Source organism: Podospora pseudoanserina, chromosome 5, assembly GCF_035222485.1.
Source record: "Podospora pseudoanserina strain CBS 124.78 chromosome 5, whole genome shotgun sequence".
Lineage (NCBI taxonomy): Eukaryota > Fungi > Ascomycota > Sordariomycetes > Sordariales > Podosporaceae > Podospora > Podospora pseudoanserina.
In genome coordinates, this window is record NC_085924.1 from 3,412,540 (window position 1) to 3,437,711 (window position 25,172).

Here is a 25,172-nt window from a genome sequence, read left to right on the forward strand (position 1 = left end):
GACAAGCGATCGCTGTATGTCTCTGCTCTCGAAAGGAATTCAGGGTCGAGCCTGTGTGTGTGTGTGTGTGTGTGTGTGTGTGTGTGTGTGTGTCGCAAACCAGACCCGACAAACCGGGAGGGGTGGGGCCCGAATCTGTGTTTTTGTTTACCAGCCGTTCGTTCGAGCGTTGCGCAGGAACCCGTTGGACCATCAAACAACCTTATTCTGACGTCTGTGTTGCTGCGTGGATGGAAACAGAAAGATGGGAGGAAGAGTAAAAAAAAAAAAAAGGATTGCTCGCGATTTGTCAAGAAACGCCGCGCCCACCCGACGCGGCGCAGCTGACACGACACCGCATCCTGATTTTTCCCTCCAGCAGCATCCGACATCTTCAACACCTGCAGGAGGAGGCTGGGGGGGGGAGTGGCCCGTCGTCGGTGAGTTGGATGGTGAGCGGGGGGCCAATCAGAGGGGAGATGTTGTGTGACGTTGTGAGGAGGAAGTGGGGCAGTCACCACGTTGTCGCAAAGTGGTCTGTGCGGAAGTGTTTGCAGCGAAATCCGAGAGGTTGGTGCCTGGTGGAGGTTTTTATTTTTAATTTTTTGGATGAACCTTGATGGACAGGCACAACTACTTCTTCTTCTCCTTGGAGCAAGGAGCACTGCTATGCTCTATCCCCGCACCGCCCTCGCTATCCAACTCATCAAGAGCCTTCTGTATCGCCTCCCCCACCTCCTTGTCAACCCGATTAAACATCTCGATCGTCGCCTTCTGTACTTGAGGAAGAGCCTTGCCAACATGGGCTGCAACATTCTTGGCAAAGACCTTGTCTTCACCGTTGCTCTTAAAGATCTTCCAGAGATCACGAGGCTGCTCAAAGTCTTCGTCTGTGACTTCCGACGAGAACTGGGTGACTTTGCCCACCCACTCATCGTGGGCAATATCTGCTGGGCCGAGACGAAGTGAGTGGAAGGAGGATCGGACTGGGACAGTCAGCATCGAGGCTCTGTGCCGAGTGGTCAAGTGGAGGACTTACCATAGTCCGGATCACCGTCATAGTTGCCGTCCACACGCATCGGCCCGTCTCTTTGGTACGGCGAATAGACGTACTGGGCGCGGTTGCATGGCAGCTGTTGGTAGTTGGGACCCACGCGGTATCTGGCTGCATCGGGATAGCTGAACATTCTCGCTTGCAGCATGGGATCGGCACTGGGGCCGATGCCAGGAACCATCGTGCTGGGACTGAAGGCTGCCTGCTCAATGTCCTGGAAGTGGTTGTCGGGGTTGCGGTTGAGAGTCAGCCTACCAATGGGTCTCAGCGGGTAGTCCTTCTGTGGCCAGATGCGGGTGATGTCAAAAACATTCCAGCGGTAAGTTTCCGCCTCCTTTGGATCCATGGTCTGGAAGTACATCGTCCAGGAGGGGTAGTCCCCTTTCTCAATGGCATTGTACAGGTCCTTGATATGGTAGTCAGGCTCTTCTCCCGCCAACTTGACAGCTTCATCAGACTCAAGGTTCTGAATCCCAGCGTCAGGCTTGAAATGGATCTTGACATATTTGAAGGTGCTGTCTTCTGGCTTGCCGAACTTGAAGGTGTGGTTCCCGAAACCGTTGATGTTGCGCAGAGACTTGGGGATACCGCGCCCTCCGAAGAGCTGCATGAGGCAGTGGACACCTTCCTGGTTGTTGTTGTGAAAGTCCCAGAACATGGTCGAGTCAGGGACGTTGGTTTGGGGATGACGTTTGTGGGAGCGGTTTAGACTCGGGAATTTGACGGGATCTCGGATGAAAAAGACGGGAAGATCGTTCCCGACGAAATCCCAATTGCCTTCTTCGGTAAACATCTTGAGGGCGAACCCGCGGATGTCTCGGGTGGTGTCTGAAGACCCCTTCTCTCCGGCTACTGTCGACAGGCGGGCGAGGACCTTGGTCTTCTTGCCCACCTTGCTCAGGAAAGCAACGGATGTAAAGTCTGATACATCGTGAGTGCACTCGAATTCACCCCATGCTCCTGCGGCTTTGGCGTGTACGACTCTGTGCAAATGTCAGTTAGTGGCTGCCTATGGGTGAGCGCGAGGTCGGCCCTACCTTTCAGGAATCCTCTCCCGAGGAAAGTGGGCGAGGGTCTCTATGAGCTGGGTGTCTGATAAAAGTGATAGCTGCCCTCCCTTGGGCTTTTCACCACGTAGAACAGTTGCCGCGGTTGGGTCATGGACAGGCCGGCCTGGGCAGTGCTCAGTCAGTTGTGTGTCACAACATAGAGTGCTTACTCAGAAGAGGTGATAGAAGATGCATAGGTACCCTCGGCCAATGTAACGATGGGGGCGTCGTCCTTGCACTGTCATCAGCATGAACCTGGCCTGCCTCCATCATGGTGTCTGACTTACTGGAGCCATCTTGAAGCTCTCAACCTCTTTTCTGCCGTTCCAATAATAGTGGTACAAAAGGATTGTTTGGAGTAGCAGTTATTGCAGACACAACTTAATCATTAGCACTCGATTGATATACCATCTCGCACACATCCACGCATCATCAACATATCATCAACATCGGTGGATAATCTGGTGTCATTGACGTCACCGCTCTGAGATACTCGCAGATTGCACCACCCATTACTACTTTACGATAATCGAAATTAATCCGATAAGAAGTTATTTATCTGGTGAATCCGGTTCTCGAAAGGTTGTTCGTGGAAATAATGGTAATAACGGAGTGTAAACGCATGACGTGCCAATGACAACATTACCAAAATGTGCTGCTGTAACCGTCCTGCACCACAGTCACTCAGCCACCTGCAGAACCGTGTAAAACACAGCAATCGTGATATCGGAGAAATAGGCCGCTCAATACTACAAAACCGGCAGTCACCCCTTCTTTTTCTAAATACCTCGGCAAAAGCTTGTTTCAACCCACACGTCCGGCCACGCAGACATCCCCATGGCCCCCGCAGAACCCAACGCACTGCCTTTCAGGCCAAAGGGGGAGACACCTCACTTTGCTGAGGAGAAGGAGGGTTGGAAGGGATATGTCGAATGGGAGGAATTCCCCGAGAAGAAGAAGCAAGCTCAGGAAGTCCTAAAGAGATATGATTTTCCCGAAGTGAGTTCTCGCAGCTGACCGCGGTCACCTCAAACACACACTCACCATTCACATTAGCCCCCCGAGTTCCAACTCAACCCCCTCCCAACCACCAACCCCGTCCTCACGGGCGAACGCTGGAAGCAATACCACTCCGCCTTGGGCCTAGCCCACATCTTCCACCACAGCTGGGAAACCGTCCTCCAAGAAAAATCTCCAGACATGACCCACATCCTGCAGTTCCCCTACAACGGCGAACCCCCCGGCGACCGCCTCATCAAAACAGAACTCACAAACAACAAAGACCACTTTGTCCGCAACCACGGCGGCATCCCTGACATCGATCCCGCTAAATGGACTCTTGACATTGGCGGTTTGGTTAAGAACCCGAGAAAACTCACTTTGGCGCAGCTTCAGGATGAGAGGATTTTTCCTAGGCAATCTAATATTGTCACGCTTCAATGCAGCGGTACTCGTCGGATAGAGCAGATACACGAGTACCCTGGCGACGGCGACGAACTGATCAACGCGCCGTGGGGGGAGGGCGCTATCTCCACTGCGAGATGGACGGGGGTTTCGCTTAAGAGGGTTATCAAGTATTGTGGTGGTCTTGTTGATGATAAGGGGGCGGATAATATCGAGTTTTATGGTGCGGACACGTACTTTAAGAAGGGGGGGGTGCACAATTATGTTGTTAGTGTGCCGTGGAGGAAGGTCAAGGCGCATGAGGTGCTGCTGGCGTGGGATATGAACGGGGAGCAGCTGCCGAGGATTCATGGGTTCCCGGTGAGGGTGGTGGTGTTTGGTTATATTGGGGCGAGGAGCGTCAAGTGGCTGTATAAAGTCAGGGCTATTCACCGGCCGAGCATGGCGCCGGTGCAGCGTAAGGAGTATTTGTATTATGCGCCGCAGATTGGGAAGCAGAATGCGAGGTACAGTAATGGGTTTTCCATTCAGGATATGCCAGTTAGCTCGGCGATTATTACGCCGAAAAAGATGGATCACATTGTGCATGAGGGGAGGGTTAGGCTGGCGGGGTGGGCTTACTCTGGGGGAGGGCACTGGCCGGTGAGGGTGGAAGTTAGTGGAGATGGGGGGAGTATTTGGTATGAGGTCCCGGCGGAGAATATGTCTACCAAGTACTTTTACGCCTGGAGGACATGGTGGGTTGATTTGCCGGTTGATGCGGAGGGGTGGTTGGAGATGTGCGTGAGGTGCTGGGATAATGCGATGAATACGCAGCCTACTTTTGTTAGGAGTGCTTGGTAAGTAAAACCCGATTATGGTGGAGGGGTTGGTACTAACTGATAGATTAGGAACTGGGACTTGCACGTCACTTCCTCTGCTCACCGCGTCAAAATCTACAGTATCAACAAATCGAGGCCGAACACTGCTGCGAGGCTCAAGCAGTTGGAGGAGAACAATACCCCCATCGTGCCGATCACGAGACCGATTCACTTTGATTTGGAGACTGATGAGGAGTATGCGAAGGCCATGGAGTTGAGGGCTTGGAGGGATCCGTTGGAGTAGATGCCTGGGGATTTTGCCCATCAGGTTGTTCTAGGTGGGTCAGGGGGTTCAGGGGTACTCAGTGGTAATGTGCCAAGACTTTCTAACTTCTATGCTGCACAAATGTTGAGTCTTATCCAGATTACCGGCGCTTCATCTTTGCAATTTCATGTACCCCTATTTCGTTCTTTCTTGTGGCAGTTGATGTTCTTCGATAATGTATATGCCTGTCTAGTGAACGAGAGACGTTGTCCAGCTCGTGTAGCTCTGAAGAACACGCAAATGACATCAAAGACATTTGCCGAGTGTTGCTCACAGCAGGTCACAACAATCCACGATGCGCACAAACAGCAACGCGTTTGATGACCCTATCTTTACTCATCTAACGCACCTCCGCTGCTGCAATTACCTCCAATTTCTCAACCGTATCCTGAAAACTCTCTACCGACTCCTCATCACTCTCCGGGTCCTCCTTCTTCCTCCAAAAACCATCCTCCCACGTATTCGACCTCGAACCCAAGCAAGAAAAGAATCCAGCCTCCATCAAATCCTCCTCACCCTTCCTCATATCCGGCGCCGCATTGATGACACTCAAAAGTTCATCAAATGCCCACACCAGCTCCTCCGTAACATCCTCTCTTTGACGTAGAATAGCCTTGAAGTTGCCGAGTGTATACTCCCTGTCATGATTTGACCGAAAGTGACTCGCGTTCGCCAGAATATCCATCGTTCCCACGTCACCGTACAACGCCGCAATTTTGATGAGATTCGGCCCTTTGAGACGAGGGCAGACGCTGTATTCTGACCATCGATCGAGAAAGAGGCGTAGGACGTTGTGGCTGTTGTAAGTAATTGCCGTCGTGAGAGGTGTCTCCCCTGTGATGGCCGTGGCGTTCAAGTCAGCACCGTACTCCAAAAGGAGCATGGCAAAACTGGCGTTGTCATTCCTTGTCGCATGGAATAGTGGCGTCTTTCCTTCCACCGTACGGGTGTTGACATCAGCACCGAAATCCAGCAATCTCTTAAGCGGAGTAGCGTCCTTGCTGTTCCGCGAGGCGACGCTAAGCGGGCTGCCTTTCTGGACACCTTTCGGGGGAAGAGGGTCCGGATCTGCCCCTGCCTCAAGGAGAAGTTCGACGCATGCAGTATGACCCTGAGCTGCTGCATTGGACAATGGTCCAGAGATCTGGACATCCATGATGTTGGGGTCGGCACCAAAGCTGAGCAGCGTGGCCACTGTCTGGACATCACCCTTGGCCGCAGCCCACGCCAGCGGAGTGCGTCCCATGGAGTCCTGAACATTCATATCCCCAGGGTTCCGAATAAGCTCCTCTTCCAGGATCTGAAGCGAGAGCCCAAGACAATCTTGTGAATTTGCGTAAACTTGGACGCCTCGATGAAGTCATCGAGAAAATAACTTCCCCGTATGATTGTCCTGAGAGCTTCTGTTGCCGCCTCAGATAGCCCACCTTCCAGCAAGAAATGACACGCCTTGAGTCTTGGACTATTGTCGAATTCGGATATCGGTCGGTAATCTGCGTCCGCGCCAGCGTGAACAAGAAAGTTGACGGTTTCGTACTGCTTCGCATACAAGGCCCATCTCAGCAGAGTGTAGCCGCGGCTTGTGCTGACATCTCGTGGGGAAGCAAGTCCATTATTGAAGAGATACTGCAACCCCCGTGTGTTACCCTTTTGAGCAAAATCAACGGCCTGAGAAGAGTCGGGTATTCTTCTGAGAGAATCGAGATGCAGTGATGGTCCTCCGTTGAGGCTTGTCACGACTTGGAGTCTGATGATGGTGGACCACAGTGAGATGGGAAACCAGTATTCCATGCTGACTTGCCTGGCGCGAGCACCGCGGCATTCTTCGCTGTCGCACTTTGAACTGAGAAGTGGTAGTCCAGAATACCCAAGAAACAATCTTCCCAACAAATTGTTTAGAATTGCTGGCGTTGCAGAACGCTGCTGAGTGTGGCAACAGCATCAGCAGCCGGTGTGGCATGTTGCAATGAAAGGTCGACCACGAACACCGATGGTGTCTTCGGAGCATACTGTCGCTGTTTTCATTTCCAATTTCAAGATTGTCTGTCGTATTGTAGTTCTCGCGAGGCCCTGGTATGTTGAACTAATCTGCGAAAACTGTCGCTCATGAAGCAGTTCTGTCTGCGCCCTGATGAGCGCCTCAACACGGGCAACACGCTCGTCAATGCCTGCCATTGAGCTCATAAACGCCTTGCTCATAGCAAGATGCTCTTATGTGGATTGAATGGAGGATCTGGTGGTGATTGATGACATTTCTTGTATATCAAGTCGAATCTTAACCATGTCTTGTCTGTGTCAGGAGATGCAAATCAGTGTTGCCCTAGAATAGATGGATCCAATAATCATACAAGTTGGAGGCTCCAAGAAGAATGTTCAAACTAGACTTGACTGTTCGAATGTCTTCTTGCAGGGTTTGAAGACGGCCCTGCTCTTTGAGCCATATGCCGGCTTTGAGAACGGGGATCTTGTATTCCGACGATGCCGCGGTGAACCGCTCAACGATGGATGCGAGTTGGTTTAGTTTGAGTCGTGCATGAATCAATAAATGAGGAATGGAGCTTATGGTCTGCTGTGAGCCCAGAAGATTGGACCGCTCCTTCAGGAGTGTGGCGTCCTGTGAAAGAACGACCTCGAGATCGGCCACCTCGTTCCCTATGGCATGGATGCGCCCCGGGAGGCATTTGCAAAGTGAGCGCAATTCAGAGATGGCTGAGCAGGTAGAGGCTGCAAGGCTAGCCACCGTGATGATACTGGCAGCGAGGGATAAGGGGTCCATGACTGTTGGTTGTGTGGTGTCGAAGGACCCGTGGTGATGGAATGTTCTTGGCACCGATGTCAAGTGGCATGGAATCGAACAGAAGATTGTGTCAAATGTCCTGTTGGGTGCTCATGGAGTGAAAATGGCAAGTGATGACAGCCGGCTTGTGAGTTTTGCTACATGTCGACGATGAATTCAAATGCAATGAGCAGGTGTCAAATGTTGCAGGGTTGCCAACGTGGGCAGGAGACAGACTACTCGAATGCCACATTTCTGTCGGGATAGCAAATATCCATTGGGCCAGGCTGCTGCTGCTGCTGCGAAGGCCATGCAAAAGAGTCACCATTCAGCTGAAAAGACAGTGAAACCAACTCAAAGATGGAGACACACCACACGTGACCTGTTTCGGGTGTTCCAATCAGAGATTTCGGGTTGCCCGTCGACATGAGGCAACGGTCCGGCCCGATCACAAAGCACCACTTCTATCCCCATTACCACCGTCAAAATGAGGTTTGGGCAGAATTATCACCGGAATTTTGTTCCGGAATGGAGTGAGCACTATGTCGACTACAACTTGCTCAAGAAACATGCCAAACTGGGCAACATCGCAGGTAAGTACCACAGCATGCCCCTTTACAGCGTAGTATTAACAGTCCGTAGACATCTATGAGTACTTGGACAATGCCGTTCCTGCTCTAAAAGCCTTCTACCAATACGAAATCAACACCGACAGCTTCCAGCAAGAAGATTTGGATAAACTGCAGTGGTTTGAAAGAGTCAACGTGGACGCTATCGAAAGAATTATCACAAAGCTCAAGCGAAATGGTCACACTGGCAGCCCAGATCCCAGCAGATTTGCCTTCTGGAAAAGCTCACGGCAAATGAAACTTTACAATCCGCAAAATGGGAATGGGCTCCAGGATGGAATTCTCCCCAACAAGCCGAGAACAGCGAACCCTCTCCAGGTGGCGATCAGGAATCAAGATGACGAACGGGTTCTTGCTCTGGTACAAGACTCAAAAAACCTGCGCTATCTATCTGCCCGTGGGGAAAACGCCCTCCATGTTGCCGCTCAACTTGGTCGGCTCGATTACACAAATCTTCTTCTCAAAGCTTTGGCCAAAAGTGGTCTCGACCATGACATTCCCGACATATCAAGAGGTTGGACACCGCTCTTCTTTGCCGCCGTGGACGGCCACTTTGATATCGTACAACTACTGCTCGAGGCGGGGTCTAATCAGCACAAAAAGGATCATTTCGGGTGGACTGCCAAAGAGTACGCTGTTTTCAAAGGGCACCTCGCCGTGGCTGGTCTCTTTGAAACCACCGATACCGATGGGCTGACTGGTGGACCTGAGCAGAGTCCAATTGGACCCTCCGTTTACGCTCCTGAGCACTGCAGAGAGGGGGAGCAGATCATTATTGCCACGCTGGGGAGTTCGAGGAAAGACAGGGTAGTGACGGAAGTCGATTTGAGCTACTGCTCCTCGGTATACGCCCCCGGAACAAACCAAGACGTTGCTTCTTTCTACCTAACCATATCAGCCGTGGGAAACAAGTCCCAACTCCGACGGAAAGTGCAGCTTCCCATCCTGGATGATCAAATCAACGACCCCTTTATCTTTACAATTTCTTCAGATGTCGTAGCACAGTTGATATTCCACGTTTACCGCGCCGACGAGGGAAATGTCTTGCTTGGAAGCGGGACCGCTCTTCTAGAGGGGAATTCCCATCAATTTGGAACAGGACGACAGAGTCTCATCCGCGAGCAGACTGTTCCCATCTTGGACAAAGAGACGATGAGTGTGGCCGGAACAGTCACATTCACCTTCCTCATTGCCAAACCATATGTCCATGATCTTCAGGGGTCACAAGGATTTTCTACACCAGAAGAATGGAAATCAGCGCTCACGCCAGTGTCTTCGCCACCTTTGCTCGTTGGACATCGAGGCACCGGCCAAAACCTCATCGCCAACAAACACCTCCAAATAGGAGAAAACACCGTCGGCTCCTTCATCTCAGCAGCCACTCTCGGCGCCTCCTTTGTCGAATTCGACGTCCAAGTCACCCGGGATCTGCAGGCAGTCTGCTTCCACGACTTTTCCCTCAGCGAGTCCGGCACCGATGTCCCCATTCACGATCTCACGCTGGATCAGTTTTTACATGCGAGCAAAATCCAATCTCCGCACGGAAATCCCCTTTCCATGCTTGGGAAGCCTTGTTCCCAAGATGAAGGCAACAATGCCAGACCACGATCTCGCTCACTGGGGGAACAGTTCGAGGCAGGGACGATCCAGATCCGGGATAGGATGAAGCACACGGTTGATTTCAAGCTCAAAGGTTTCAAGCCAAACACCAGGGGGGAATTCATCCAGGATTCATTTGCTACTCTCAAGGACATCCTGACGCAACTGCCGGAGGAGATAGGGTTGGATATCGAGATCAAATACCCTCGTTTACACGAAGCGGTCGATGCTGGTGTGACTCCGGTGGCTATCGAGTTGAACACCTTTGTTGATGTTGCTCTTGATACGATACGGCAGCACAACAAGAAGGGTTCCATGAGGAAGATCGTGCTTTCTTCGTTCACACCAGAGATATGCATTCTTCTGTCTCTGAAACAAAAGGCTTACCCGGTGTTTTTTATTACGAATGCTGGCAAGATTCCCATGACGGACATGGAGGTTAGAGCGGCTAGTGTTCAAGCGGCTGTGAGGTTTGCCAGACGGTGGAATTTGACTGGGATAGTCTTTGCGTGTGAGGCGTTGCTGTTGAGCCCAAGGTTGGTGGGGTATGTGAAGAAGAAGGGAGGGCTGGTGTGTGCTACCTATGGGGAGCTGAATAACCAAGCGGAGGTGGTGAGGGTGAGTAACTATCGAGTAATCATAGGGCTGAGCTAACAACCTTTACAGAAACAGGTAGCGGCGGGGGTGGATATCATTGTTGCGGACCGGGTCCGCTTGGTAGCTGATACCTTGGCGGTGCTGAATTAGGGAGGTTGATGGGGGTTAGGTGCAGGATGTTATCTGTTGGTGCTGGCAGCCTTGGGCTGCGGTGGAAGTGAAACATGTCACAAGTGCCTTGGATCTGCAGGATGCAGCATAAGTGACGTGCCCCGGTTCCATCTCATTGGGTTTAGCTTAGGAAGCTGATGCCGAGTACCTCGCGGATGGTGGGAGATCGCCATATCAGATCTATCAGATAGGCAGTGCCAGCCCATGGATGGACGAGTGACCACCCTTATCTGCCGCGAGGTACTCTCTAGTTATAGGCTGGATAATTGTGAGAAGCAGGTACAAAGCACGCGAAGTGACACTGCATTAGCGACAATGGCACGTGGCGGTTGTAAGGTGTGGTGGTGGTGGTTGAGAGTATAAAGATATCAAGCACCTCTCTTGGTTTGTTGTCGAACTACGGAAGGTTTTCACTGCCACACAAAACACGATCCCAACCCTTTGTCTTACCCTGATCCATATTATTCATCCTCACATCAAACATCCCTAAATTGTCTACCTAGGTACTTGATTTACCTACCATATTCTTTCCTCTTCCCCCACATGCTTAACGGCGTGCCTTGCCCCAGACTTCCACACTTCGTTTGCCGTCATCATGACAGCGGAATTTCGTTCCTCGTATTCAACACGTCAGACAATCATGACTGTTGTTCACCTCCTACTGGGCTAACATCAAGACACCAAAAGCATGGAAGGTCGTTTCCTTCATCGTCACCACCTCCAACCTCTCATCGATACCCACACCAATCCGACCAACCAGACAGCCCAAAACATGTCGATGATTGCTGTCAAACCATCCTCCTTCCTATCCCGGCCAAGACCGGAGCAAGTGCCGCGACTCCAGCCTTGATTATCTAGAGGATCATCATACATGGCAGCCCCCGCCCCCCTCGTCCCTGTCCGAACCGTTGAAGCGGGCGTCGATCATACAGATGGAGATGGAGATAAGTTGGCATGACCAGTGCTTGTTATCCCAGGATTCCCACAACAGGCAAAGATGTCGCCATCAATGACTGGCAGTGGGCAGCAATAGGCTGAAGCCAGTATGGATTCTCTGACACATCGTAACCACCTTGCTCCCCACTTCTTTCCCAACTGAGTCTGACACCAGGCGCGCAGAAGCAAGTCATTGGATTCGGTGATTCGGTAACGGCTTTTTGTCCGTGCTGTTGTGTACTGGGGGATCCACCGCTATCCGATTCGTTTGTTTGTCCTTTTTAGGAGATGTTTTGAGCCTTCAAACATATCGACATGTTTGGTGGTCAAAACCTTTCAAACAACAATTAAGGTGTTTTTGCCAAGAGGCTTGGTATTTTCTAAATCGGACAGAGACTTGCGAGCCAACGGCGGGCGCCGCCGCCCCCTTCTTAGCCGGCTCTTGCAGGTCAGCGCCGGCAGCTTTGTTTGCCTCAAACCCGTTCTTGGGGAAGAGACAGAGTCCCACGCTATGATGGGGGGCGTTGAAGGCATGGCGGTGGGGTTGCCTCGGGTGTTTTACCCCACCATCCGTTGCAGCTGAGGCTAGCGTTATCGGGGGGAGCTTGGACACCCTTTGGAAGAACGCCTCTGACGGTGTTATCAGACGCTAAAACTTAATCTCTGGCCAATCAACGGCCGGGAATTTACCTGTTTCATCGTGAACTTCACTCTCAATACCCACGCTCAACACTTCAACGGCATCCTCGTTCACCATGCCAATCACAATTGCTTCCATGCTCGCCGGCTCCAATGGTCCCTCTACCCCGGTAATTCCACTGTCCGTTTTCTAGTCTTGCGGCTGCTTTTCTTGGAGTTCCCGACTAGATACCGATCGATATCAAAGAGCACGTACTGAAGGACGCGTTTAGTGGCAGATGTACCACGATTAACAGACCCCCACGCTGGGGTCATCAGCGGCTTGCGGTCTTGGTCCATAGGACCCCTACTATCCGTCCAGCCGTCGACGACACCGAGGTCAATCAGATATCGCTTCACCAGCTCGTTGGCCCAAGCTCCCTCGTGGTGGTGCGCCTCAGATGTCAAACCACATCATCAACCTCGCCGTCTCACGTGGCGGTTGTCCCAGATTGGACATGACTTGCATGACATTTCTCTCGAGCACACACGAATACGCCTGAACTTATCTACCAACACCGAGGAGATATCCAGAAGCAGATCATCACAAGGCACTATTCCTTGTTGTCGCCGCCTGGCATAACGGACATGAGCGAAAAAAATGTGTCTTTGTCGTTCCTAATATCGGAATCGATAGAATACTAGTGCTCGATGGAGTTCCCGTGGGTGGAGGGGACGCTGGACAGGAGGGTCTCGCCGACCAACGGCCCCGCACCAGCCCGGGGGTTATGCGGAGTTAACTCTTCTTGGAAATGGAGTCTCTGGTGTTAGACGAGCTGTGGTGGTTGCCGGCCCCGAGCGAGCGGTCCCTCGGTTCCCCCCGCCCGATTGAGAGCTGAAGGAGAGGGCAGAGAACTACTAGCAGCATCAGAAGCAACACCAGCAGCAGCAACCAATGTGACACTCCCAGGAGATACAAGTCGCATGTGTAGACAGCGGGGATATGCACATCCTAGCCGCTTTGGACGCTGGAGGAGCTTGGAGACCTGCCGGGTCCCACACCTCCACTTCGCTGCCTCCAGGATCTTGTCCGCTTGTGGGACTCGTGCACCTCCACCGATAAGGCCTTGCAGCATTTGGCAGCCCACCCGGTTTACAGATCTGCCACCACGACACACCACGCCCTTGAGCCGTTTCATACATTTAAAGTTCTGGGACCTGGCACGTCTTTCTGACAGTCCGGACCATCATTCTCGACATTCCAACTCCATCTCTAGCTACTCTCTTCTACCCCAGCATCTGCCGGGTCCTCCTTTCTCCATCTCAGACGTCATCTGAACCTCAACTCCCCGGTGTCCACATCCGCCTTCAACGTCCACCATGGATGAGGATCAAGGTCCGTCCCAGATTGTCCCTGGGCAGACGCCAAAGAAGACCTTTGGCGATCGCCTCAATACCATCAGAAAGACCTTCACTACCAAGGAGGGTCTCATCGGCGACTATGACTACGCATTCCTTTTCCGGCCGAACCTCCCCTTCATGGCCAAATCCGACAAGGCTCCACCATTCTTCGGCCTCAACGACCGCATGCCTGTCGTCCTCGCCCTGATTCTCGGCTTCCAGCACGCCCTTGCCATGTTGGCTGGTATCATCACACCTCCAATCATCATGTCCGGCGCCGGCGGTGTCAACCTCACCACCGAGCAAACTCAGTACCTCGTCTCTACCGCCCTCATCGTCTCCGGTCTCCTCTCCGCTATCCAGATTACCCGTGTGCACATCAAGGGCACTCCCTACTACATTGGCACTGGTCTGATCTCTGTCGTCGGTATCTCGTTCGCCATTATTCCCGTTGCCACCGGTGCCTTCAACCAGATGTACGAAAATGGCTTTTGCCAAAAGGATGAGTTTGGTTCCAAGCTCCCTTGCCCCGATGCCTACGGCGCTGTTCTCGGCACAGCTGCCCTTTGCGCCCTCCTCGAAATCGCCCTGAGCTTCATGCCACCAAAGATCATGCTCCGTATCTTCCCCCCAATAGTCACCGGCCCTACCGTCATGCTCATCGGTATCCACCTCATCGAGTCCGGCTTCAAGAACTGGGCCGGTGGCTCTGGTCTCTGCGCTGAGAAGAACCCCGCCGAGTTCTTTGCCCGCTGCCCCGATATTTCTGCGCCGAACGCCCTGCCGTGGGGTTCGCCAGAGTACCTCGGTCTCGGCTTCAGCGTCTTCGTTACCATCATCCTCTGCGAGCGTTTCGGTTCTCCCATCATGAAGTCTACCTCTGTCATTATTGGTCTCTTGACTGGCTGCATCATTGCTGCTGCCACTGGCTACTTCAACCGTGCCGGTATCGACAATGCGCCTGTTGCCTCCTTCATCTGGGTCAAGACCTTCAAGCTTACGCTTTATGGACCGCTGGTGTTGCCGCTGATGGCAGTGTTCATCATCTGCGCTTGCGAGGCTATTGGTGATATCACCGCTACTTGCGATGTCTCCAGACTCGAGGTGGAGGGCAAGCTCTACGAGAGCAGAATCCAGGGTGGTGTCTTGGCTGATGGTATCAACGGTATGCTGGCTGCCCTCTGCACCATCACTCCTGTTACCACCTTTGCCCAGAACAATGGTGTTATTGCTTTGACTCGCTGCGCCAACAGAAGCGCCGGTTACTGCTGCTGGTAAGCTCATTTCTTCCCTCGCTGATTTGACCTGAAACATGCTGACTCTCCTGCCATAGCTTCTTCCTTGTCATCATGGGTGTCTTCGCCAAGTTCGCCGCCTCCCTTGTTGCTATTCCATCTGCCGTCCTCGGTGGCATGACCACCTTCCTTTTCACCGCTGTCGCCGTTTCCGGTATGGCCATTATCACTAAGGGTGTGCCATTCAACCGCCGCAACAGATTCATCCTCACTGCTGGTCTTGCTCTCGGCTATGGTGCTACTCTTGTGCCGAACTACTTTGAGAATGTCTTCAGCTACAGCGGCGAGGACAAGGGCCTGCAGGGCTTCCTTGATGCCATCTCCCTCATCATGGAGACTGGCTTTGCTGTCACGGCCATGATCTGCATGATCTTGAACCTGACGCTCCCGATGGAGGTGGAGGATGTTACTGAGGCGGTTGCTGGACAGAATCAGAGTGTGGTGACTGCGGCGAGGCCGACGAGTGCGGGGGATAGTGTTGAGGAGGAGAAGGGTGTCAAGAGCGCCTGAGGGATGGACATTTGGATTTTAAATAAGCGAGTTTTTGTTTTTCTTTTTATTGGGTTGGGATGATAATGGTTTTTGGATACATGTATATGGGCCGGGTGGGATGGGAGGGCACAAGTGTTCAAAAAGGAGGCATGATTTGATGATGACTTGGCGAGCATGGAAGCAAGCATGCGAGAAGCAAAGAAAGGATACCCTGTTGTTATGTATTAGTGGTGGATTTGAAGTGAATGGAATGAATGAAGATCAAAGAGATTGTGCAGTGCTTTGAGTGACCGAACGTGTGGTGTGTTGAGGCTTGGTGCCACGGTGGAAGTTATAGACAACAACTCCGGCATCACTGCGGGAAGACCACTCTATTTCCACCCGGTTCTTCCTGTCAACAACAACCAGATGCAACATGTTTGAGTCAGCGCACTTATAAGCGTAGGGAAAAGTTCTTCTTCATTGGTGGCAACATCCTGTCTGCCCCAAGGAGATTCATGACGAGAGCCTTGCTCAGCAGTGCAAATTTAACCATTATCCATCAGCCGAGTTCGTTGATGGCCAACCTGGAATGCATCGTCAGTAACCATACATCCACCAAGCTCTTCAAGCCTGTCCAGCTTAGCGAGCATCGGGCATGAGACCACTAAGCTTTGCCTCAGAGCGAGGGAACCCTGGCAAAATAGCCAAGCGCTCAGACTCGACCTTGCGGTGAATCTATTCTTCATATCCGCAAGTTCTACAAACGCTCCGGATGTGAGGATCAATGGCCGGTAGCTGCCAAAGCCCGTTATCCTCCAAACTCTTCTTTCCCGACAGAGTCATGAAAACAACACGCACGGCCTTGTCGGTCCCCAGAGAGCAAACCGTTCTCGTTCTAGACGTCGCCTCATCCATCCTCGAGTTCCGATAAACTGCCTGGTTGAGTTCACCATGGAGCAGCAGGACGATCCAACTTGTTGAACTAGCTAACAGTAACACCCCTTGGTTCCTTTTATCGAGGCATGTCTTGGCCCTGGAGACCCGAGGATTGAATTTGATCCACGTGACGCTCTCGTGGAATTTGCAATCCTGGTGTTGAGGATCTGGCATAATAAAACGATTGACGCATGGGCTTCAAATATGTGGACAGACATCAGCACTCCAGATTACAGACGCCTTGCTGCCAGCAAGTGGCTGAAGTCATCACCAGAGACGGAGAGCAGCATGCCTTTCCAGTGCCTGAAAGCTATCGAGCAGTGCTTGAGTCTCTGGATCGGAAGGTTTCAATGCTGGAATGATGATATGTTTTGGAGGTATTATTGTGAGAATATCATCCTGCCTCTGGTCGAAATTTCCAAGGCTCGGATACCTCCAGGCGCGTTTCTAGGAACACATGATATCTGGAGAATGAGTATTTACTTCATCACACTCGATATCCATTCCACTATTTCACGCCAGTCAGCTGTCCCCTTTCTGTACGGGAACCCGAGACAGTGTCCCAGATGCAGACGGTTTCTCACATACCACTTGAACTGCTCTCCTGAACACCCAAACCCGCTCCATTCCCGCTCTCACTCTCGTCCATATACTTGGGTGAAGTGTGACAAAAGAGCATCCACGCCGCTCGAGTCCAGGTTCGTCAAACGTTGATCCCTCCAGTAGGTTGCCTCCACACATACCAGCCCGCTATACTGCAGCGACATTCCAGCGGACTTCCAGCGCGTTGGTGCCCCCGCACAACTCGAATGCCCGAACGGCCCTCCACAGCGGCTGGCTCCGCTTTTGACCTCACTGTTAGTGAGCATGGAATTCCAATGGCTGAATTCCAATCCCTTCTGGGGACGAGGACTTGGTGGGGCTGTGCCTAGCCCTCCTGTCACCCCTCTCCCTTTCCATGATGGCCTCCTTAATTCTCAGCAACCGCCTCTGTCGAGTAGGTACTTCGCTCCTGAACCCTACCCTGCGGTTACTCGTTCGCCACTCTGATAATTCAGTTCAGGCCTAGGCACCGGATCTAAGTAAGGGGGATAGCTGAGAAGATTGGAGCTCCCAAAACAGAGCCTGTCAAAAACAGTCCAAATGACAGGTGTAGGTTGCTGTGCAGCAGCGGGGCGATGTTTGCTCCTGGTAGACCGGGTAACCCGTGCTGGGCTCTATGAAAGTTGAGTGGCTTGGGCCAGCGTTGTATTGGAATTGATGCTGTGCTGGGTGTGCTGGCTGTTGGGGGTGCCGGTTCATCGTAACTTGGGGTGGAGAGGGAATCTGGCAGGTGTGCTGGTAGAGGTCTGTCAACAACGCTGTTGTCGGGGTAGGATCTTCGTTGGAAGTCGTTTGGTCGCTGTTGGTTGTTGGCAGTGTGATGGGCAATGTGACTGGGGGCACCGCAGCCGGGAATTTGTTGTCCACCAACGGGTGGAAACTTGTTTTGAGAAGCTTGTAGATGTCGGTGTAGAGTGTATGTGTTGTGCTGGTGCGGTGATGTTCTGGTTGCTGTGCTGGCCGTCTGACCAACCCCTGAGGGGTCCAGCAATGCCGATTTGCGTTCTTGGGCATCATCCCGATCTTCACCGAGGTTCTTACTGGTGATATCGATGCCCGGTGATGGTGTTAGTGAATAGTGCTGAGATTCGCTATGGAGTAGGCTGGCGGCTTGTGAGGTGATATTTTGAGAGGATTTCTTGTGCCAATCCGAAACCCAGCTATCACCAATGGCCTGGGCCGGTTCAGAGGCACGAGACACCGTCTGAACCTGACAAAGCAACCTCCGGCGAGAGGTGTCATGCAACTCACTCCCCAGACTTGCCGTTATGCAGGTATTGCGGCTTTCCAGCGCCTCTCCATTGGAAATGTCTAAAATTGAGCGAAACTTTACTGAAAGTTCGAAGCCACATCCTCTTTCCCTTCCATCAAGGCATAACATTGATCCTAAAATTACTCCAAGAACTTGCGTTGATAGGCTATCGAGTTGGCGTGTGAAGGGCCGTTGCAGGTTGCTAATCAAGACAGGGATGGTTTTAGTGTCACGATATGCCAGTACCCGCCTACCCCCATGCATAATGTCGTGAATAGGAGCCGACCAGAGTCACCAAAATGACTCCAGACCAAGGTTTCTGAAAAGATGCGTCCCAGGGACCAAACATCAGCTTTTGTAGTGAGATTGGGACTGTAAATATCAGGCTCCGCTAGTTCCGGTGCGTCGAAGTTCGATCTATCCTTCTTCTTGGCCTGAATCATCTGTTTGTGACCGAAGCCAATCATACCGAGGTCGTAAAATTTGAAGCCATACTTCCAGGAAGACTTGTAGCCATTTTCAGCCTTGTTGCTGTAGTATTTGGCCTGAGATACTACTATGTTCAACGGGGTCAGATTTCCGTGAATTCCAAGCGAAGTATAAGTGGTAGTCTGGTCGAGAATCAGAAAAGGGTACAGTGCGTCCACAAGGGTTGACATAGCTTACCATAGACCATGTATTTCAGAGGGGCTGAAGGGTGGTTTGTTTATGTATTCGGAGAAGAAACCTTCCTAGTGGCCTTCATCGGGATGCCCAAGTAGCACGTAGCCCCAATGATTTATTCAAAGGAGCCATAGTACCGAAGGAAGGCTTTGGGGAATTCGTACAGTGTGCTTGTGGCGAATTTTAACATCGATACATCGCTTAGGTATGAGGTAACATGCTGGCATTCTCTTGCTCGGGTTCTTTTGACCAAGACCGTAGTCTGTGAAGAGCAAAGAAGGTCAGCATTGAAGGTCAGAATACATTAGGTAGTTCACTGGGCAGTATTTCACCTACAGCCTCGTGATAGAATTCGCAATCTTCGTTCACAAAGTATTTCTGATAGATGGCGCTGTTTGTTCTCCGCGAAGACCGGTCCAGGTTGCCATGGAACTACACGTCTTGGCATCAGACTGAGGTTGTGTATTATCCCCAGCCTTACAGGCTTGAACATGTTCTGATACTTATATAAGATATCCCGAGTGTTGATTCCAGCTGTCTCCAGAATGAAGATGTTCTCACTTTCCTCGTATTTCGAGCAGTTGACGTCAAGTGGGTTGATACGATCATCGCTATTCAGGTTCAGGAGCCCAGAAATACAGTTGACCATACAAACTTCTAGCGTGGTAGAATACACCAGAATGGAAAAGATACGGAGGATTCGTTTTTGAATCGCATAGAGTGAAATGCTAACAGCGGAGTGTAGGAATGCAGCTTTCTGGCTGAGAAAGGCCAACTGAGGCTGGCTCGTGGTGAATTTGGAAGTCGTTGTCTTTCTCTTTCAGTGGAGCCGAGATTATTGTTGCAGAGAAGAAAGGGAAAAGTGCTCGACGCGGTTGTGGTCTGCGGGGAATGCTATTTGAACTCTAAGCACCACGCTTTCTCCCGAAAGCTGCCTTAGGTACCTGTAATCTTCCCCGCTTACCGGAGGTGGTAAGGTGGTACAACAGGTATGCCCAAGCCTGATCTTAGTTTCTTCACAGACAACATGATGTCTTTGGTGATACGGTGTGGATGGTACAGAAGATATTGCAGAACAAGGGAAAACTCGGCTGAAAGAGTAGGTAACAGAACCCTGATTTGCTTTTGATGGTTGTCTGGCATCTTACTATGCACCCACTATCTTAAATTTCCTTCAGTAGAACCTACGAACCTTCCTCTGTTAAACCGAGCTCAGCTCCAATGCAGAATAATTAGGTATGTAGCTGCCTTCTTCGGTATCTTACACATTCACCTTGAGCGCAAGAACAAAGCACAAATATACCTGGATTAATGCTTATACTCTTGATCAATGCTGCTAAAATACACAAAGATACATACGCCCCCTAATGCAAATACTTCTATGGAGGTACACAACAAGAAATCCACCCAAACTCCAGGAAACAACCAGCAATATCCAAAACAAAGAAACTTCAAACTGAAAAATCTGATCAGTTATTCACTATCCCCCAACCCTGACTGCCCACACCCCTCGACATCATCCACACTCTCCAAACTCATCCTCGAGTCCCAGCTCCTCCTACCCCTCTCACCTCTCACTGTGGTAGCAGGGCTTGAAGACCGGTTCCTGTTAGTATTCCAAAAAGAAACGATTTGCCCGTTGCCAACCCTAATTCCCGCTGCTGCTCTTGGTGGCGAAGTCGACAGTGGTGACGGCGTTCCCCTGCCTGTCCCACTCACAGCCCGATATCGTGAAACACTTCCTCGTGAGCTACTTGGAGGTGCAGGCGGCGGGGGGAAAGATGAGTTAGGCACTGGCATGACCAGAGCAGGGGAATTCCTTGGGATGGTAGGCGTAACTGTCGTCAACTTTGGCGACGTAGAAGGAGTGGGCGAAGAGGCAACACTCAAATTTGACCGCCGAGGCGAGCCTTGTGGTCGAGAAGGGAGGTTGATGGAGGGATAGGAGAGTGACATCCTGTCATTAACGTGGTCCACCTCAGTCTCCCACCTTCTCACATTGATTGGTGGCGGTGGTCGAAAAGGCGAGGTGGTGTGCGCCGGGCTTGAGTTTGCTGATCGGGTACCCCTGTCTCCACTTCCCCTGAATATGGGCGCTGGCGGTCGGGCAATGGCTCGTTCTTGAGCGGGGGCTGACTTTGATAGGGAGGAGCGTGGTGAACTTGACGGCGAAAGCAGTTTCTTCACCGTGGCCGCTGTCCAGGTCTTGGAGTCGGACAGCATTTTGCTGAGACCTGTGGAGAAATCCGACCCTAAGGCCTCGGAGTCGGGGGCTGGTGTCTTTTGGGCTTGTGGGAGGGAATAACTGTTGCGGCCCAGGAGAGTTAATGTTTTGGGTCGAGATGGGGTTGGGTCAGGAGGCGGGACGACAGACGGTGGAGGTGGTGTGGAGAGCTTGATCTTGTTGAGGGACTGTTCAGCGTCGCTTCTGGCTGTGAGATAGTCGCTTCTGGGGATGGGACATCGTGACTGGGATGGACCACGTCTGGTTAGGAGGGAAGCCCGGGCTACTTCGTTGGTGAGCGCTACGCGTGCATTGGCGAGGACGGTTTTGTCGCGCCAGGAACTTGGCCTAGCATGGTCCTCAAAAGAGGGATTCTTGGTTTTCGCGAGGAAGCCGGCGGCATCGACGGTTGTTGTGGTTGAAGGCATGATGGTGGGAAACGGCGGGACCACTGTTGCTCTGTCCTCTTCGTCGCTGCTCGTTGGGTCCGGAAGGTTTATTTCTGGCATGTTGGGCATGGAAGCCATGCTGGGGTATGGCGCCCCTTGATCTTCGTCGTCTTCCTCCAGCAGTTGGGTAACGGGAAATTCCATGGGGTTCATCTCCTCGAGTCCAGGGCTTCGCAACTCAGCTTCCCAGCTGTTCTGGCTCTCACCACTCTGGATAGTCCCGTCGCTCTGCGACTCTGTCCCACTGCCATACCGGACGCGGTCGAAGACGCTGACAGGCTCCTCGTCATCGTCGTCCTCCGAGGCATGCTCACCACCCCGAACATTCACCTGCTCAATCTGCCAACGAATCCTTGCCAGCCTCTCTTCCAACTGTCCCCTTGCCTTGTCCATCCCATTCGGTTTTGGATATCTCCGGCTCTTCTCAAACCTCTTGACATTCTTCAACAGCTTCTCGCCATGGACGCAATACCTCCGATAGTCATCCGGCAGCCTCCCAATCTTTCTCCTCCTTCCCCCATCAAACCCACTGTGCCCCTCGTACCCGCAGTTAATCCTCCAGTCAGCCTCATCATAACTCTTACACCAGATCGCTGTAGACCTCTCCAGCCAAAAATGCGCCTCCCTCCTCTGATGCAAGCTCTCCATAAAGAAAGCCTGAACCACGCTGTGAATCCTGAGAATGTCCAAACTCGGCTCACCACTACCACTCTGCCGCGAGGAGCTTCTTCCCCCCGTACTTCCCCGAACTCTCCACATAGAACTCCCCCGCAACCTCATTCCTCTCCACCAACCCAAACGCAATCAGCACCCTCATCGTATTCCCCAAACTCGGCGCACCCCCCCTCACCCTATCCCTCGTCTTCACCGGCGTTACCTTATCCCCCAACGCCCCCATCCCAATCCCCAACCCCACCATCTCCACCGGAACATGCTGATCCCAAAAACACAACAAACTAATCAAATTCAAGCTCGCGTTCTCCCCTCTCGTCTCCAACTGCCTCACCACCGCCTGGTAAGCCTGCAACCCCCCCAGCCCATTCCTCCCGCTCTTGAAACTAGCCAGATACCGCCCCAACGGCTCTCTCGTAGCCTTGATATGCTGCGCCGCTACGTGAATCATCAGCGGCAGCCTTCCCATGGCATTCACCAACTCCAACCCCAAAGCCAACTCCTCCTGGCTAAAAGGCGGTTTGCGTTCCATTTCCAAAAGCAGCAGCTCCCTCGCCTGATCAGGCGTCAACAGCCCCAGGTGAATAACCTGCGGATTATCCCACCTCGGCTCTGACGCCACCGCTCTTTCAGTGCTAGTATAAATCAACGAGGTGTTCCTCCCGTCAGGTATGAAATCCCCCAGCCCGTCCATATCGAACTGGACACCGTCAAAGACCATCAGCCAGTCACGTCTGTTTGACAGCCAGGCCTTGACTGCCGAGACAACCTCCCTTGTAGTTGTATTCAGCGAGACAAGGGAGTTGGTCTTGGCTATCCGCCAAAACATCTGTTCAATCTCTTGCTTTGATTTGGCGCGTATCCAGAAGATGCCACCGGGGTAGTCGAGGAGGTGGGTAAAGACATACTGGCGGGCGAGGTGGGTTTTGCCTCCGCCGGGGAGGGACGAGATGAGGACAGCGGAGGTTCCCTCTGAGCGGCGTTTCCGGTCTTGGAGCATCTCGTGGAGGCCGCGGAGCTCATCGGTGCGGCCGAGGAAGAAGCTGTTGGGGCGGAAGGGGTCGGGGTGAATGAAGAGGGGTTCCTCCGAGGGTGGTAGTTGCTGAGGAGGTAAGGGTTGGGTTGGTGTAATAGCTGATGTTGGTGATGACGGTTCGGGTTCATGGTCGTGGTCGGAGTGGATGGACTCGATCATCATGGCTGGGGAGGAAGACAAGGAGGTTATCGACTCGACGAGGGAGGGTCGGGGGCGGTGACGGAGGGAGACTAGTTCATTATTGTTGCCTGCTTTAGAGGCAGAAAACTATCAGCCGTTACTCAACACTTGATGATGAAACCAAAAGACACTTCTCCTGTCCCCTTTTGTTCGGACCCTAGCAGCGTTCAGGGGTCATATGGATAAGGCAACTGCCGTCCACAAACACAACCATACTTGGACGGACCAGGCGATGACCTACCAATTCCCTGCTGATGCGCACCCGAAGCCAGCATACTTTCCTGTCGAAACCGTCAGTACATCTGATGGACACAAGGGCACAGCAGAAAACTCACATAATTCCTCGCCCTCTCAAAATTCTCCAAGCTCGCCCTCAACTGCCTATCCTTCTCCTCCAACAACCACCTCGGCGGAATCAAATTCACCCCATCCGCCACCCACTGCCTTAAAGTCGTGCTCACATTCCTCCACCCCGGCGCATTCTCCCCTTCAAACTTGCACATCCCCGAATGGTCCTTCTCAATCCCATAATACGTCACCCCCGGCAGCTGAGGCCCCGCGCTCGCAGCATCAACAACCAAGATCTTGCTCCCCTTGACATCACTAGTATGCCCCTCATGCACCATCTGAATCCTAAACCGTTGATACACATCCAAAAAATGGGAATTAATCTCCTGCAACCCCTCGTTATCCTTCTTCAGCGCCTTGAGCAGCACACTCTGCGTTTCAAACAACTTTCTCGGGATCGCCACCTCGCTCATCGCCTGGAGAACCCGTCCCCATATTGCGATGTCGGAGCCGTTATGTGGTGTCCCCAGGAAGATGATGCCGTATGTGCTGACAAAAACGGATCTGAAATCCTCCTGGTGATGGGCTCTCACATCATTGGAGTAGAGCAACGCCCTCTTGACCAGTATGCCCCCTAGACTATGGGCTACCCAGATGATGGGGTTACGTTCCGTCCCGTCGGCCTTGCGGTGGTGAGTCAAAGAGGTGATGAGTGACTGAGCGTGCTGGTGGATGAAGTTATCTGACGGGGATCGGTTAGGCGTTTTGCGGGAGGAGTACACATCGGCGTTGTACCCATAGACGAGGATATTCGCATGTTGGTCTTTGAGTGCGGCAGGCAAGAGGTCGACGGGCCAGTAGACGCCGTTTTCGCGCGAGGTCCAAGTCTTGAGGGGGTCGCCGTTGAGGCCGTGGACGAGGACGATGTCTGCTTTTGCGAGGGGGTGGGCGTAGACAGTTGTGAACTCGTAGCGGGAGGGGGGCAGGGTGATTTTGCCTTCGAGTTGGTCCTAAATGGTGGTTAGTGACGGGTTGAAAGGGGTCTTTGTTGAGAACGGCCCCGGCCCGTGAGGCGGGTGTGGTCTACCCGTCCACGCCGCTTGTCGACAACACTGAAGATGGGATAGAGCATGATGATATGTAAGCACTCACCATTCTTTCTTGCTTTTTGTGGAGAGCCGTTCAACGGACAGGAATGAGATGAAAGAAAAGTGAGAGTTGACCATTAGTTCCTCCTTGGCATCGACGACGACAAGGAGAAAACTATTGGGTGTGAAAGCCGTGATCAAAAGCGAATGAGTAAAAGAAAGTCTTATACCATGAGTTTGCCTGGTTACTATGCAACAAGCCACCAGCAAAAAAAGGCGATCAAGGCTCAGTCTTGTATAGAAACCACTACCGATCCGGTTTTCCAGATCATCAGAAACATAAACACAATAGTCGGTCGTGTGCGACATGATTCAGTCTTTACTTACACGCCCGCTCATCTTCGGGCGAGAAGTAGGATGGAAAAGCAGCACATCACCCATCAGAGTCATCAGCGGACCTCAACACACGAGCGCCTACAGTGCCCATTGTTTTGCCCCATTGAGGCAGCTGGGCAAGACAAAATGCGACGGGGCAAGGTTGGAAAAAGAGTGCAACTGTCACGAGCCCAGGTGGTTTGAGTGACCATCTGGCAGTGACCACCTGAGCATGTGCAGTGGTTGGTTGGAGTAAGTAGTTGGGGTAGCGTTCAACCTGTTTCATTTGACCGGCACAG

The 25,172-nt window shown here is 52.3% G+C and overlaps 8 protein-coding genes across 8 annotated transcripts; 3 read left to right on the top strand and 5 right to left on the bottom strand.

Annotated features, from left to right (window-relative positions):
• Positions 1 to 612: 612 nt before the first annotated feature.
• On the bottom strand, positions 613 to 2,545 carry CAT1 (catalase A; the record flags this gene model as incomplete). Its single annotated transcript, XM_062948072.1, has 5 exons — positions 2,370 to 2,545; positions 2,284 to 2,314; positions 2,071 to 2,206; positions 1,019 to 2,016; positions 613 to 965 (listed from the first exon to the last, which is right to left on the bottom strand). Exons 1-5 carry the CDS (start codon positions 2,376 to 2,378, stop codon positions 613 to 615), a joined length of 1,527 nt encoding a protein of 508 aa, XP_062799471.1. The 5' UTR covers positions 2,379 to 2,545.
• Positions 2,546 to 2,919: 374 nt separating this feature from the next.
• QC764_508150 (uncharacterized protein) lies at positions 2,920 to 4,747 on the top strand (the record flags this gene model as incomplete). Its single annotated transcript, XM_062948073.1, has 3 exons — positions 2,920 to 3,081; positions 3,139 to 4,325; positions 4,377 to 4,747. The coding sequence occupies 3 exons, from the start codon at positions 2,920 to 2,922 to the stop codon at positions 4,588 to 4,590; spliced, it is 1,563 nt and encodes a 520-aa protein (XP_062799472.1). The 3' UTR covers positions 4,591 to 4,747.
• A 204-nt stretch (positions 4,748 to 4,951) lies between these two features.
• Positions 4,952 to 6,786, bottom strand: QC764_0083980 (uncharacterized protein; the record flags this gene model as incomplete). The annotated part of the gene is made up of 3 exons (XM_062940838.1): positions 4,952 to 5,934; positions 6,039 to 6,534; positions 6,598 to 6,786. The coding sequence occupies 3 exons, from the start codon at positions 6,784 to 6,786 to the stop codon at positions 4,952 to 4,954; spliced, it is 1,668 nt and encodes a 555-aa protein (XP_062799473.1).
• A 36-nt stretch (positions 6,787 to 6,822) lies between these two features.
• Positions 6,823 to 7,692, bottom strand: QC764_0083990 (uncharacterized protein; the record flags this gene model as incomplete). The annotated part of the gene is made up of 2 exons (XM_062940839.1): positions 6,960 to 7,692; positions 6,823 to 6,901 (listed from the first exon to the last, which is right to left on the bottom strand). The coding sequence occupies exons 1-2, from the start codon at positions 7,385 to 7,387 to the stop codon at positions 6,823 to 6,825; spliced, it is 507 nt and encodes a 168-aa protein (XP_062799474.1). The 5' UTR covers positions 7,388 to 7,692.
• Positions 7,693 to 7,828: 136 nt separating this feature from the next.
• On the top strand, positions 7,829 to 10,362 carry GDE1_2 (Glycerophosphocholine phosphodiesterase; the record flags this gene model as incomplete). The annotated part of the gene is made up of 3 exons (XM_062948074.1): positions 7,829 to 7,980; positions 8,030 to 10,233; positions 10,282 to 10,362. The coding sequence occupies exons 1-3, from the start codon at positions 7,875 to 7,877 to the stop codon at positions 10,360 to 10,362; spliced, it is 2,391 nt and encodes a 796-aa protein (XP_062799475.1). The 5' UTR covers positions 7,829 to 7,874.
• A 2,955-nt stretch (positions 10,363 to 13,317) lies between these two features.
• QC764_508180 (uncharacterized protein) lies at positions 13,318 to 15,405 on the top strand (the record flags this gene model as incomplete). Its single annotated transcript, XM_062948075.1, has 2 exons — positions 13,318 to 14,612; positions 14,672 to 15,405. 2 exons carry the CDS (start codon positions 13,318 to 13,320, stop codon positions 15,141 to 15,143), a joined length of 1,767 nt encoding a protein of 588 aa, XP_062799476.1. The 3' UTR covers positions 15,144 to 15,405.
• A 468-nt stretch (positions 15,406 to 15,873) lies between these two features.
• On the bottom strand, positions 15,874 to 18,574 carry QC764_0084020 (uncharacterized protein; the record flags this gene model as incomplete). The annotated part of the gene is made up of 3 exons (XM_062940840.1): positions 15,874 to 16,551; positions 16,632 to 18,454; positions 18,565 to 18,574. The coding sequence occupies 2 exons, from the start codon at positions 18,572 to 18,574 to the stop codon at positions 18,105 to 18,107; spliced, it is 360 nt and encodes a 119-aa protein (XP_062799477.1). The 3' UTR covers positions 15,874 to 16,551; positions 16,632 to 18,104.
• A 1,460-nt stretch (positions 18,575 to 20,034) lies between these two features.
• Positions 20,035 to 24,897, bottom strand: QC764_0084030 (uncharacterized protein; the record flags this gene model as incomplete). Its single annotated transcript, XM_062940841.1, has 5 exons — positions 20,035 to 21,973; positions 21,999 to 23,190; positions 23,364 to 23,403; positions 23,458 to 24,420; positions 24,886 to 24,897. The coding sequence occupies 5 exons, from the start codon at positions 24,895 to 24,897 to the stop codon at positions 20,035 to 20,037; spliced, it is 4,146 nt and encodes a 1,381-aa protein (XP_062799478.1).
• Between the last annotated feature and the right edge of the window lie 275 nt (positions 24,898 to 25,172).